The 14565-nt window shown below is 40.7% G+C and overlaps 1 protein-coding gene across 1 annotated transcript; it reads left to right on the top strand.

Moving 5' to 3' along the window:
• Positions 1 to 3945: 3945 nt before the first annotated feature.
• On the top strand, positions 3946 to 13987 carry nampt2 (nicotinamide phosphoribosyltransferase 2; the record flags this gene model as incomplete). The annotated part of the gene is made up of 11 exons (XM_079217751.1): positions 3946 to 3993; positions 6832 to 6967; positions 7101 to 7204; positions 7302 to 7430; positions 8051 to 8209; positions 9216 to 9346; positions 9524 to 9749; positions 10858 to 10977; positions 11385 to 11525; positions 12657 to 12782; positions 13826 to 13987. The coding sequence occupies 11 exons, from the start codon at positions 3946 to 3948 to the stop codon at positions 13985 to 13987; spliced, it is 1482 nt and encodes a 493-aa protein (XP_079073877.1).
• Between the last annotated feature and the right edge of the window lie 578 nt (positions 13988 to 14565).

Genomic DNA, 14565 nt, shown 5'->3' with positions numbered 1-14565 from the left:
CTGTGACTGGCCCTAGAGCTCATGACTGTGATGGGCCTTATTGCAAGCTAGTTAGTTATGAAGCACACAGACATCATTGTATCGTGTTGGAAACTTAAGAGAATGACGCATGCATGAGGCTGCATGTCTACAGTGATTAGCATACATGTACTCAGAACTTATTGACACAACAAACCATGGTTTGTTGGCTATTATACAGATAGACTGAGAGACCTTTATAATATTTCAGATGTTTTATAAGCTGCCATATACAGGAAACTAAACAACTAAAATATATATATATATATATATATATATATATATATATATATTTACTTTTCAAGTATTGCATCCACATGTGATATTTTTAGTTGACCAAGATTTTCAGCTAAGATAAATACATACAAGCAGGCAACAGGTTTTTCCCGGAGTCAAAGGGGTGCAGAGTTGTGGAAATTGGATTGCTTTGAGCATTTGGTGAGCTGATCAGATTCTTACTAACTCGCTACTATCAAAATGTGCTTTAAAAAGTTATTTTTCGTTTTATTATTCTAAAACATCGGCGTGACAAGCAGCATTACCTGCTGCAGCTGACTCATGGTGAGTAGGTCTTGGTGACTCAAGAATCCTCTGGACTGCCTCTAACTTCTCTCAGACTGAGGACCTACTTATAGAGATAAAATGGGTTTTAAATTACTCTTCAGGCCCTGATTCATCAGGCCGAATTCCCGGCCATCAGTGAGCGTCTGTGGCCCTAATCACTCACATGATTGGCTGTTCAGCTTAAGCGAATCACTGCAAGAAGAGAAATGGAAGTGAGGAATGTAAGCGAACAGGTAAAGTCAAGAGGGCCCACACCGAAAGTATTAAGGCATGAGAGAGCCAGGGCAGATTCATTACATTATATTTAAATGTGCTTCATCTCAACTGATCATTCTATACACTAGTATTTTCACAACAACATGGTCATCTGGGATGAAGCTCACTGTTGAGCGAGAGTGGTGATAAAATGGATGGCAAACGCTGTTTTGTTGGATGTTTATATCATAACAACGGCTTGTGTATCAACAGCCCTCGATCTTCCAGTTTCCTTTTTTGAATGATGAATATCAACAACCGCTACCCGCTGGTAGTTTTCTCCCACGCAGGTGCAGAACATAAATGTTAGTTGACCATTTGTGGCGAGTTCATGCGCAACTTTTGGGCCCAGATGCAGGCGACGTGAGACGGCCTTTGTAGGTGCTGATTCTTTGATAGCTGTGGAGTCCTATAGTTAGGACCTTACTTTCCAGTCCATTGAAAGCTACTTATAAAAATTGTGAACATATTACTTTTACACTTAGATACTGCTAACTTTGCTGTCTTTTAAAAGAAAGCTGAAGACTGACTTTTTCTCTCAGCAAGTGCCTCCATCTTTCTCTCTCTCTCTCTCTCTCTCTCTCTCTCTCTCTCTCTCTCTCTCTTTTTCTCTCTCTCTCTCTCTCTTTCTCTCTCTTTGGGTATGTGTCCTGTGCTTGGGGCAGGGTATTTATTTACATTTCTTCTAAATATAATATCTAAATATTGCTCATTAAGCTTAAATATGCTATACAAATAAAGTGACTTGATTTAGCATGCATACATTAGCATATGCTAATCCTTAGTGCTCACAAGCAGACAAACATGCCAACTTTGCTTGAGGGAAGAAACCACAGCTACATTTTATAATGACTTATAAGGTCAAGTATCATAATATTTCATAACTGCTGGTCAGTCACTGACATTGTTTTGATAGGATCATAGTGTATTATAATTCCAATAGTTGTAGTAATACATTATAATGCATTATAGTGTGATTATTAGTTGAAAGAACAACACAAAACTTGTCAAAGTTACTATATATTTAAATGACAGAACTTGTTTTAACAGTTTTGTAGATTGTTATTTAATATGGTTTGCCGCTTGGAACAATTAACAATTAAAGTAACTCGAACAATTATGTGTGGAGCAATTACTTCACATGTTATGAATCACCCAGTATTTGACATCTCTGTAAAGGTTCACATCTGGATATCTTGTAGTTCTGAGTTTTGTCACATATCCAAGGGGCTTCATCAACTTGGTAAAGATTAGTGTTTTTCAACCTTTTTTGAGCCACATTTTCTACAGTAAAAAAATCCTGCGGCACACCAACAACCAAAAAAGCTACATGTCACATTGTAGCATACTACATTATATATGGTAGGTAATTATTGCGCTACCTACTGGCATGGAAGAGTAGTTCATTACTAGGCCAGCCACTGTATTGCAGGCTCAGATGCTCAACAATGGAAAATGATTTGCAGCAACTAAATAATATTTTTTGGGGGTTAGGGTTTGAATTCTTTTTTTTTTCTTTAAATTGGACATTTTCCCACGGCACACCTGACGGTCTCTCACGGCACAGTGGTTGAAAATCACTTGTCTAGAGTCTAGAGACCAAAGAGACAAAGTCCTGTTGCTTTAAATGAAGGACTTGTGTCACGTTAAAATAGATGTGTTACTATGCGTTAATAAGACAAGGACATACCACTCTTATTAACTTAATATATTATTAACTTAATGTGCCGAATTCATGTGCTGAATTTATTGCATTATTCATGTAATCATGTAATAACTTATTACATTCTGCACAAAACTGATATTGTGCAATGTACCCATGGTTTTCTTACATTATGTGCTACATTTAAATGATTACATTATGCACACTTATTACAGGACTGTTGGTAGACACTGAAAACCTTTCCATCTTTCTTTCACAAAAGGAATGATTGACATAAATGACTTCATATTCTGGTCAGACCACCTTGGGGGCGAAAAAGTCAGCTGGGTTTTTAGTATTTGCAAAGAGACTGATATTAGTAAGCAACCTAAGTTTCAAAAAACAATTGAAAGCCTGTAATACTGGATGCATGATTGGTAATACTAGGTAACCATATGTAGGTTGCAGATGATCATTTTTTGTCCATGTAGCGCTGGTCTTTAGCAGCTCTTTACTGTATCTCAATGGTGTGGAACATGATATCAAATACAATGACAGTAAGAGTGCTATCTTCATCTGTCGAACCAAACAGGACAAATGTCTAAAATCCCCTGACTTCAAATTGGTTGATCTTGGTGTCTGTGATAAGGTAAAATATCTTGGTCACATTATTACAGAACAGATGACCATTGATGAGGATATTTATTGTCAATGCCGCATGAATGCACAAGCAAACATTCTCTCACGCAAGTTTAGTGTGTACAGATGGAGAGAAGATGTCTCTGTTTAGAGCATATTGCACACTTACAGAGACTTCCAGTAGCTTATAAGGATTCTGTGAGAATATTACTAAAGAGACTGAGATGGTGTAGTGCCTGTAAAGTCCATTCTTTATAAAACAGTTTTAAGAAATAATATGCACACGTACAGTATTTGCCAGCTAAATGACTGAACATTCGTATTATCTTGATTTTATGAACAGGTTTAGTACACGCTACCAGTTCCAGCTATGGAGACATTTGTACAGCTGTCTCTTTGTAAGGTATTGGTCGGCCTTTGCACTTTTATATGAAAGCTGTATGAGGTGAAAGCAGACATCAGAGCGATAGCTAGAACTAGCGTCCAAAATGTTGGAATGCTCCTTTAAGTTAACCCAAAAAAACTACTGTCCCTGAATGCATCATTACGTAGCAGAGAGGCGGTAAGAGGGAGGACGTGCGCCAGGACATACGTACTAAAAACCCGCCCCTTTAAAAATAACCCCCAACCTACAAAACGACTCAAGCTTTGAGTGTTTCGGCAGTCTACTAACGTCTGAATCCAAGTTCACCGGAGAAACGGTCACGGTGACTTCACGGCGAGGCGGATCTTCTCGGCTGCTCGGTCCAGTTCTGGCTGAGGCTCCTGTGAAGCTGCGACGAGAGACCGAAGTGACATTTACGTTAATTAATTCATCCACAACAACAATGGCAGCACCAGAATTTAATTTCTTGCTGGCGACGGATTCCTACAAGGTGAGTGGACCCGTCCTTCATGCCCCGTGGGCTTTTTGGTTCCAGCCCGGTGTTTATTTCACTGACTAAATGTAATAAAAGTGGTTTATTTTGGGGATACGGTTCGCTGACGGTTAACGTTATCTTCCGTCCAGTGGCTCGCTAGAACCATCGCACATCACGAGTAACACTCGCTTTTCTTTTTGGTCCGTTGGCCCGTTGTCCTTCAACTTTGTAGCGTTATTTCGCAGCGGACCATGTGTCTTAAATGAAAGTAAGACCCCACGGTAGTTTGTGTTAGCTGTGTGCATTGTGGTGCCCGTGTTGGTGCAAGTTGAAAGAATGGGGAAAGTTAGCTGTGTGTAGACTATGAACCGTCGTTTTAGTTTCGTTATGACTATAGCTGAGCCAGTCACAATAAACGGGTAGCTTAGCTAGTGTCTACGTGCTCGGCGTTATGTAATGCATGATTACTAGTTTAATGCAGTCTGCTCAAAGTGTGTAGCTGCGTGACGTGTAATCACCGAGCCCAACCTTTTCGTTGTCTCTTTAGCTTTCAGTTTCATTTCCTTCTGTTTCGTAACCTGCGTCCGGTCAGCCCGCTGTGTTGGTGTCTCTTGTAACTTGTGCTCGGCTCGTACAGTTAAATGCCAGATGTCACCGTGAGATGTCATTCAAAGGTTTCCACTGGAGCCAAATGGCAAAGGTCTGGATGATGACCCACCAGTCTGCATCAGTGCCAGCGACCCCTGGAAACAAGTCAAAATGTGTCTGTCATCACAATCGTATAATGGAAACTGATTTGGCCCACTGGGATGAGCTCATGTCAAAGTCCACTGTGTTTACTGGGAAGCCCTTTTTAAAGAAGTATCGCCACATCATTATTCTTCTAATTCTCCTAACTAAAACCATTACAACTTTTTTTTTTTAATTGTAGTCACAAACATGACGTTGTCAACCCCAAGGACACTTGGTGTTTGTATCTGACACTCAATCTGAAAACATGTGGGTCACATTAAACATACTGTGATCATAGTGCATAGCTTCATTGATGGGTTCCACAATTAGGGGAATTCATAGCGCTGTAATTCTCTAGATCTTACTGCTTGCTGTTGGCCGGTCTCAAATGAGATTGCATTTTTTGCTGACAAAGCAAGATGGTGAGGATGCTAACAGGACTCTTGGTTTGTAGCGGATAGTCTCCCCTACAGGTTCTGAGGAAAGTCCCGCTGGAGTTGTGGTTTCCATCCAGCTTTTATCATTAGATAATACACATAGAAATGTTTGGATGGGTACGAACGTGGTGACGTAAAAGCGCAGTGGGTTCTTTCAGGAATAGCTCTGTGCGTAGTGAGTGCGTGGTAGAGAGAGAGTGCTCAGAGCAGACGGGCAATAGAAGCAGAGGAGACGTGAGCAGTGCAGTGAGGGGCCTCAGGAGCTCACTTGGAAGAGCGTGCACCATATGTCCAGGCGTATACGTCTTCACCGCAGCAGCCCGGCCTGGAGTCGAACCCGGGCCCTGCGCTGCATGTCACTATCTAATAATAAAAGAAGAAATGCTGAGACAAAAAAAAGCAGCCCAGTCGTAGCTAATGTACACTGTCGGTCTTCCCTGAAGTAACATCGGTTGTGTCTTGTTTCCCCGTTGCGTATTAACTTGGCCCACGCTTTCATTGCATCTGTCGGCCTACAGTTTTAGAACAAGCCATTTGAAACATCTGCGCAGAAGAGCAAGACGTGAAACTTTGTTTCAGCAAACCTTTGCCAGTGACTGTAGCATTTCAAGAATTTCCACCCACAACATTGGTGTTGTTGCGAAGCCAAACATGGTTACATATGTTACAATCGTAAAGTATCTGAGGGGTTCATCGCATTTTATTCTAAAAGAGAACACAACGATTCTTTTGTTCAGGTGATTATATAAAGCCGTCCCCGAGGCCAGGATTATACCCAGAGGCAACGTGATCTGCACTGTCGGTTTGGTTTGTTCGTTTTGGGTTGGTGTAAATATTATTCGGTCATTCCAAGCAAAAGAGAACACGCTGATTATTGTGTGCAGGTACACTAAAAGGAAACATACTTTAATTTCTGCCAATAGATCCCCCAAAACGTTACATACTGTTTCTTTTTAATGTTGGTGTCAATCAGGAGGCAACTTAAACCTGCATTCTCTCTACTGTCCATCAGGGGGCGACTCTTCTGGTTGTAAAGAACTCTATGAGAAAATCTACTTCTTGATCTACTTCTTGATTTCAAACATTGTCAACATGAGTGTATGGTCTCAATCTCTAGTTTCAAGTCTTCTTCAATACAGCATGATGTTAGTTTAGTAAATTAGAGTCAAATGGACAATAAAGCAGGGTATTTATGGCAGGTCTCGACCAGAGATGTATACGGTGTCTCTAGGTCACTCCTCCTCAGTCCAAATATGCTAAACTTCCCTGGTTGCGAAAAGCCAAGATGGCAACTGCCAAATCACCAAACTCGTGGAGCTGCAACAATTATGTCCTGTAAATAAAGTACTCGTTTTTTTCCTGCCCTCCTCGTCACACTTGTTCTTTTCGCTCGATTAGGTTAATCTTACTTTGAGGCTAATCTTAGTATAAGACACTGCCTGTTCTGGGGTTTCTCCTTTTCAATTTGTTCTCTTTAAGTTGAACATGGAGGGGGGGAATGGAGAGGGAACTTAAACGGGGTGAGGCAGAAGAATGTGGAGTGAGTGCCTCTTGAAGCTATTTCTTCCACTGACTGACTGGTTGGTGCTGATGATTATTCAATTAGTGCTGTAAGAGTACAAGGGGAGACTTGTGCTTTAAGCTGTCATCTTTTCTTGACTTCTGTTCGTTGCTTGTCTTTCAGATCACACACTACAAACAGTATCCTCCAAACGTCAGCAACATCTACTCCTACTTTGAATGCAGACGCAAGAAAGGCTCCCAGTTCAACGAAGTGGTGTTCTTCGGCCTTCAGTATCTGCTGAAGAAGTACCTCATAGGTACACTCACGTCCTCCCCTCTGATCCAAGAAATGAATGAACAGAACCATGTACAAAACTTTGCTGTTCAAAAGAATACTGGGGAATGAAGTATTTTTGTAATAACCTGGTTACCCTGGTTTGCTGTCCGCAGGCCAAGTGGTCACCGAGGAGAAGATTCAGGAAGCCAAGCTCTTCTACCAGATGCACTTTAAACAGCCCGTGTTCGATGAGGAAAGCTGGAGGAAGATCCTCGAGGTAAACGAAGAGACGTCCAACCGTCAGTCCGTCTTGACGATGATGATTTATCATTCTATATCTAACATGAAGTTCAATGTGCTTGTTGCCATGTCAGAAACATGATGGCCGTCTTCCTATCCGGATCAAAGCCATCCCCGAGGGGAGGATCATACCCAGAGGCAACGTGCTCTTCACTGTGGAAAACACTGATCCAGACTTCTACTGGCTCACCAACTACATTGAGGTATGTCCAGAAAAGTCCTAAACTTTGAGCTTCAAGTCCTGTACAATTTGTAATGGGCGCTTCACCAAATGTAACGACATCTTAACGGAGTAATAATATGACATTAACAAAAGTCATGAATGCTTTTTAATATTTGTATTTATTTATGAAGGCAAGTTTGTCAAAATAACTACTTGCTGAGAATGAATGGTGTTGAGTCAAAAGTCATCAAATCTGTGCCTCGAGTCCATGTCATGTGACACCATTCCACACCTCTGTTAAATAGTCCTGAAGATGTGAGTGTCTGCTGCATCCAATCTCTCCCAAAAATATTTCACACACTAACAGAAAGAGCCAAAATCTTTTTAAATAGTCTTGTCCATTCGGGATGTGCATATATAGATACTCTAAGGGCGGACATTTCTTGATGTTTACTTTAAGATTTACCAACAAAGTCATTTTTTCATTTTAAGTGGAGGTCATAAATGCTCTAATCTCTGATCAGTATTGCATTTTTTTCCCTTCAACAACTGGCCTCTCACTTTTCTTTTCCTCACCAACTGATCACTCATTAACTCTTCCCTCTCCCACTCGCCTCCACTCACACACACTATTTCTAACTACCCCTACCTGCTGACCAGACTATGCTGGTCCAGATGTGGTATCCCATCACTGTGGCCACCATATCCAGGGAGTTCAAGAAGATCCTGGCCAAGCACCTGAAGGCCACCTCTGGGGGCCTGGAAGGTCTGGACCTGAAACTGCACGACTTTGGCTACAGAGGAGTCTCCTCACAAGAGGTCAGTAAGACTTTCTGCCTCTTTTTTTTTCTTCTAGTTTGTGAGAAACCAGCATTGAGGTTGAATGAAGTGTCTCTTGCATCATGCAGCTACTGATGGGTTTGCACTAAAAGGAAGTATTCCTATTCACTATGGCTAAGGATACAATGACCTGGAATCCCTTATCACTGTGTGGCACATCACTGCTTTGCATTTTCACAGAATATTAATATGTCCATGTCCTGTGTGACAACTGATCATCTTGTGATATCTGCTTTGTGTATATGACTGTCTTACTGATATTATAACTTTATGGTACGACATCCTGCTGGTCACATGACTGATTTAAGGCACAAAGGTTAGATTTAAGAAACCTCAATGGAACGTGTTACAACATGAATTTAAAGCTGGATTGTGAATTCAGTCATTTGTCTCTGGTATAACTGAGCTGGTGAAAGGGTTTCATTGTTAGAGGATTCTGACATAAATATACTAACATTAGGTCCCACTACCAATTGACAGATTGATGTGAACCCTTTTTAAAGATACAAAGGCAGACTGTTAGTACAGTGTTAACCTAATGTCTCTATAGATAGATAGATAGATAGATAGATAGATGGCATTGGAGCTCCTCTCTCTAGTAACTGAAAGAACCTCATTCAGCTCAGATTAGCCCTGATGGCTATCAGAGGGACCCAAACGTTTCAGTCAGTCATTTGTAAGAATGGATAAGAAAATGTGTTAATAATATTGAAAATAGGAAATCACCAGATGGAGGACGATCTTCTTAGTCACTAATGAGTCGTTAAAATCCTGTCAGGTGGGTGTAGCATGGTATTATGGTCTAGGATCAGGGCTAAGAGCAGTTGTCACACACATACAATGTGTTACTACCAGTTTTAAAGCTCCCTGACTGAACAAATACCAAACCCATAGAAACAATGTGTGTTCTCTGAGGTGTGCGTGGTTTTGAACTTCAACCATTCAAACAGCAGAGTGATTCCTAGTTTCCACCTCTGCTCTTCAGTCGGCAGCATTAGGCGGAGCAGCTCACCTGGTTAATTTCTGCAGCACGGACACAGTAGCTGGGCTGCTGATGGCTCAGCGATACTATGGTTGCCCGATGGCTGGCTTCTCCATCCCAGCAGCAGAGCACAGGTATAACTCATACATGCATACATATATGTGGAAATCACGGCCTAGAATGTGGAAATCATAAATGTCGTCAACTAGAAAAAGGTGTATTTTTTTTTTTGGACTGTGAGGAAACATAATCTTTAAATAATAGAACCAGTATTAATAGAGTGAGTTCATTACTTCCTTCCTGTCATCCAGTACCATCATCTCCTGGGGAAGGAACAGGGAGAAGGAGGCGTTTGAGCGAGTCCTTGAGCAGTTCCCCTCTGGGCCCGTGTCCGTGGTCAGCGACAGCTACGACATCTTTAACGCCTGTAAGAACATCTGGGGAGACAAGCTGAAGGAGCGAGTCATGGAGCGCAGCGAGGACTCGTGTCTGGTCATCCGGCCGGACTCTGGAGACCCTGCAGAGACTTTGATTGAGGTAAACAACAGGCCTGGATTAGTCCGAGTAAAATACCACAAAATAGCTATCTAAAATCTTTTCAATTTTATTTTTACAACAAAATTTTTTTTATATCATTGGTTTTTTTTTTAAAGAAAAGTCATTACTTCTACTCCATTACGTTTTGATCATGTCTAGCTAACAGTGTGTATTTAACTCGTCGTGCTTTGTGACGACTGATGGAGAGACAGAAAACTAAAGAACGAATTGTGCGCACAAGAAAAAACATGTGAACATGACTGATTTAATCGTTCAACCATATTCTGTACACGTGACATCTCTCCATCCTGGAGAGGGATTCAATTTATTTTATACAGCCAAAAATAAATAAAAATTCTCAGAGAGCTTTACAATCTGTACACATTCAACATCCTCTGTTTGGACCCTCACATCGGTACAGGGGAAAACTCTCCAAAACTCCCTTTTAAACTCCCTTTTAACATGGAGGAAAAAGAAGGAAGTGGCTCTCAATTAATGAAGTATGTGTACAGATTGTAAAGCTGGATTGTGAATGTGTGTTTACAGATTGTAAAGTCCTCTGGGGCAAATTTGTGATTTTGGTCTTTACAAATTAATTTAAATGTAAGCACGTATGGTCTGCCTCATGTCAAAGTGAAGAAGCGAACGTACCTGTAGTTAATAAGTAACTAATGGTGAAACATCACAGCATTATCTCCTAATTAGTCTGAATGAGTCATCTGATAAGAGACTGATTTGTCCTGTCCTCTAATCGAGTAGGAACTGGGACGTAGGAGTTCTATACTGGGACGATGAAAGTTTAAGGACTATGTAACATGTTGACGCTCTTTATATTTACGTTTAGACATAACGGACACATCTTCTATTATACACGATTTTCTCATTAGGAAACAAATAGTGTAATTTAGGAAAAATCTTTACTTGCAGACTGTGAATATTGTCTTATGTATGTAAAGAGATGATAAATAAATGCAGGTGTATTTCACATCTTTAATAATACATGAAGGGAGGCAGGCAAATGAGATGTATAAGCTCCACCTTAACGTGGCTGATGCCTACATGTATGAATCGAACTCCTAAATAAAATGGTTGAAATGCCCCTTTGTAGGTCATCAAGATTCTGGAGGAGTGTTTTGGCTCTTCTCTGAACTCCGTGGGATACAAGGTGCTGCCCTCTTACCTGCGAATCATTCAAGGAGACGGCATTGACCTCAGCTCAGTGGATGAGGTGAGAACACATCTAGTTGTTGTACTGGTCTGGATTAACCCTCACTCTTCTTGCTACATCATATTTAGTATGTGATTTCTTTGTATTACCACCTGTTGCACATTCAGTTTCCCTGATTTGATAATCACTTCAGCGATTGGAAACTTTCTTATCCGACCAGATGAACGCGCACAAGAAAATGCCGTAATCAAGGCCGAGGCACCCACAATCATGTGACTGTCACAAATAGTTCACTGATAAAAGCACTTAAAAATGTATTGGAGTAAATATTATGTTTACAGGATATTCAACCTTTTGTTACCTTTCTATAATGCTTGTCCTTAAAAAAGAGTTCCACTGCTCGCCTCGAAAAGTTCTCGTAAACAAAGTGATTAATTTGAAGCCTTCTTTTCTTTTGTTTCCTGCAGATTCTCCAGAAGCTGACTGATGAAGGCTGGAGTGCTGAGAACGTCCACTTTGGGTGCGGCAGCGCTTTGCTGCAGAAACTCAACAGAGACACACTCAACTGTGCCTTCAAGTGCAGCTACGTGGAGAGTAATGGCAAGGGGGTAAGTGGATTCAGCTGCCGTAACATTACCCTGCTTAAGAGGTTTTCAAACAGATGAACATCAACAGATTATTGTTAATGTTCATATTAATGTGTAAAAAAAACAAAAAAAACACTTGGTATTTAACCTGGATTTTCTGGTCAAACCATTTGTGAACAGGAAAAAGGTTTACAGCTAGCACAACCTGTTTCATTGTTCATATGGGTGAGTGAGTATTGTTACAGACAACACATGTGAACTTATCCTTTAACTCATAAAAGGTGGCTCTTTTTGAGTGTAGTTTTAGAATTGATACTTAATGTTGGATGCAGTTATCTTGACTAACTAGTCGACATCATCCAGCTAATTGTGCACTTTTACAGACTTTTTAAGTCTGATTTAAAACTTGATCTTAAGTCAGCCTCAGGAAGTAGACTACGCCCTGGTTCAACTTTGACCTACCATACTTCCCTGTGAGAGATAACCGGTCATTATTGTGAAATGGGTGTGAATGTTAGATAGTTGTGATGGTCTGGTGGCACATGCATGTCAGACTGCCATCAGTGTATGAATGAGTGAATGATGACACATAGGGTTAAAATGCTTTTAATGGTCGTAGGACCTTTGAACGAGATATACAATTACATTTATAATGTGATGATAATAATGACCTGTACATCATCTAAATCAATCAATGGTTTGACACAAAGTATTGATTACAAAAATGATTTTTTTATAACAGACCGTAGAAAGACATAATCTAACGTTCAACAAAGGTGTTTAATAAAGTTCTGTAATGCAGTGGATGACAGTCATCAGAAATCTCCCTCTCTAAAAAGCTGTTTAGTGATTACAATATTTCACTCATTCATTTCAGACATTTGAGGGCACCAACATGAACACAAATGCCAAGCGTGCATCTTGCTGTACTTGACCGTGTGTTACCGTGCTGTATTACAGAGACACACGCCTATCACGGCATGAACACGTTTTCCATTGTATTAATTGGTGCATCTGTCGTAGACATGTTGATTGAAAATGAATAAAAAGACCAGAGGTGCTTCCTCGTGTGTCCCAGATGCAGAAATCCTCCCAGAGGCTTGTTTTTTCAACGTGATTTCACTTATTGTAATTTCCTTCTGCTTCTTCCAGATGGACGTGTACAAGCAGCCGGTGACCGACCCGTCCAAAGGGTCAAAGAAGGGTCGATTATCTCTGAGGAAAAACTCTGATGGCTTCTTGGAGACGATAGAGAGCGGGGCAGGCAAGCCTGAGGAGGTTAGTCCCAGCATTTCATCTTTAACTCTCACTGTCAGTAGAATCATGAGGGCAAAGTGAGGGCATGTCCTTTTGGAAAACACATTCGCTAACTGGAGTATTGGTCGATCCATTTTCACTCGTATCTTGAGGTGAGAGGTCAAGTGCCCCCTGTTATTATGGCCATACCCATTTTTCTTTAGTTACATTTTCCACTCAGAAATCAGCTGCTTTTCTATTGTTTCTCACAAATGAATCCATTAAACATTTTTGTCTCTTTACATCTAAATTAACCTCAACAGTCGGGATCCGGTGACTATGAAAGGTTGTTTTGCGGAAATGTCTGAACTTCTCAGTCTCTTTTCCAGAGGGAATGAAGGAGTTTTTATCTATACTGCTGATTACAAAACTAAGTATTTAAGTAGTTTATTAAGTGAACTCAAACTAACCTGGGCTTTTTTGTGTGTATGTTTGTTTATTTGGTGATCAGTCCTTGTGATTGTGTGGTCCACCATGGGGCCCCGTCCTCATCGTGTACCTCTTGATATCCTTACTAGAACGTTTCTTGATGATATTACTTGTTTTTGAGTCCTCAGCCAGCCATTTTATTTTTGCAGGCTTCCATTGTATTCTGTTGATCTTGTGAAGCCATTTATAATGTCCTGTATTTGAGCTTTCACTGACGGATAGCCAGATATCAGGTGTTTGAAAACGGGACTCTTGTACTTTGAGTATAAAGATGTTTCATATATTGTTGCGTGATGCTTTCTTAAAGATGGGAAGCTCACAAGAAACCGATACTAAAAGAGTGGTGATAATCGGGGCAGCAGAGGCTAAGATATACGGACTATCAGTCGCTATGGGTCGAGCTCTTAATGTTGGATGCTACATTCCCATAATGCAATAAAGCTTCTATTAAACACTTTAAGCTCACCAAACGTGACAAACGACTGTACCTGGAGAGAATAATCAGGCACATTGTAAACTAAAAGCGGTGTTTAACAGTTCGTTCAACTTCTTTCCCCTGGACTTAACGGTTTGTCTGTGTGCTCTGCGTTCCTCAGGACCTGCTGGTGACTGTTTTCGAGAACGGCAGCCTGGTCCAGGACTACTCCCTGGAGGAGATAAGGAAGAATGCTCGGCTGACGGACGAGGAGGTGAAGCCCACCCAGCACAACCATGAACAGGAGCTGCTGCACAATCGCATCATTAACGGGATTCATTAAGCAACCCCAAAGCCTGGCGCAATGCAAACAAAACTTCAGTTTTGAACTGCGTGCACTGGAAGGAGGAAAGGCTCTCGGGTATAAATCTAAACACAATGAATATATATTAATCTGAACATAATGGAGGGGAGGGAAATGCTATTTTTTACAAGACACTAACCTAAACAAAATATAAAGAGTTTTATTGTTTGAAGTAATCATCAGGGATGGATTACACTTGCTAGTTCTAAGATACAATATTTGATTTAAGGTCAATGTCCAGCCTAAACATTACATTCACATACAACAAAACTGCATTGTCAAGTAGCTTTTTGAGAGAAACTTGTCTCCTCCCGGAGTCGTCCCACCAAACCAAAAGTCAACGTGGACTTATTTTTATTCATGAGCGTAACTGAAATAACATAAGAAACATGGTTATTTTAAGCCAAACCATGATGTTTTTACGAAATAAAACCAAGTCATTTTGTTGCGCTTTGTTTCAATTTACGACATTAATGTTTAAGACCGAGGAGAAAATACGTTTCCCTCGTAACCTCATTGAGAAGGCAATTAATGTTGCAGCCCCACATTCTGCCCTT

The sequence above is a fragment of the Taurulus bubalis genome, assembly GCF_910589615.1.
Source record: "Taurulus bubalis genome assembly, chromosome: 5".
Taxonomy (NCBI): Eukaryota; Metazoa; Chordata; class Actinopteri; order Perciformes; family Cottidae; genus Taurulus; species Taurulus bubalis.
Note: the sequence above shows the minus strand (reverse complement) of the source record. Positions and strands in the feature narration are given on the sequence as shown.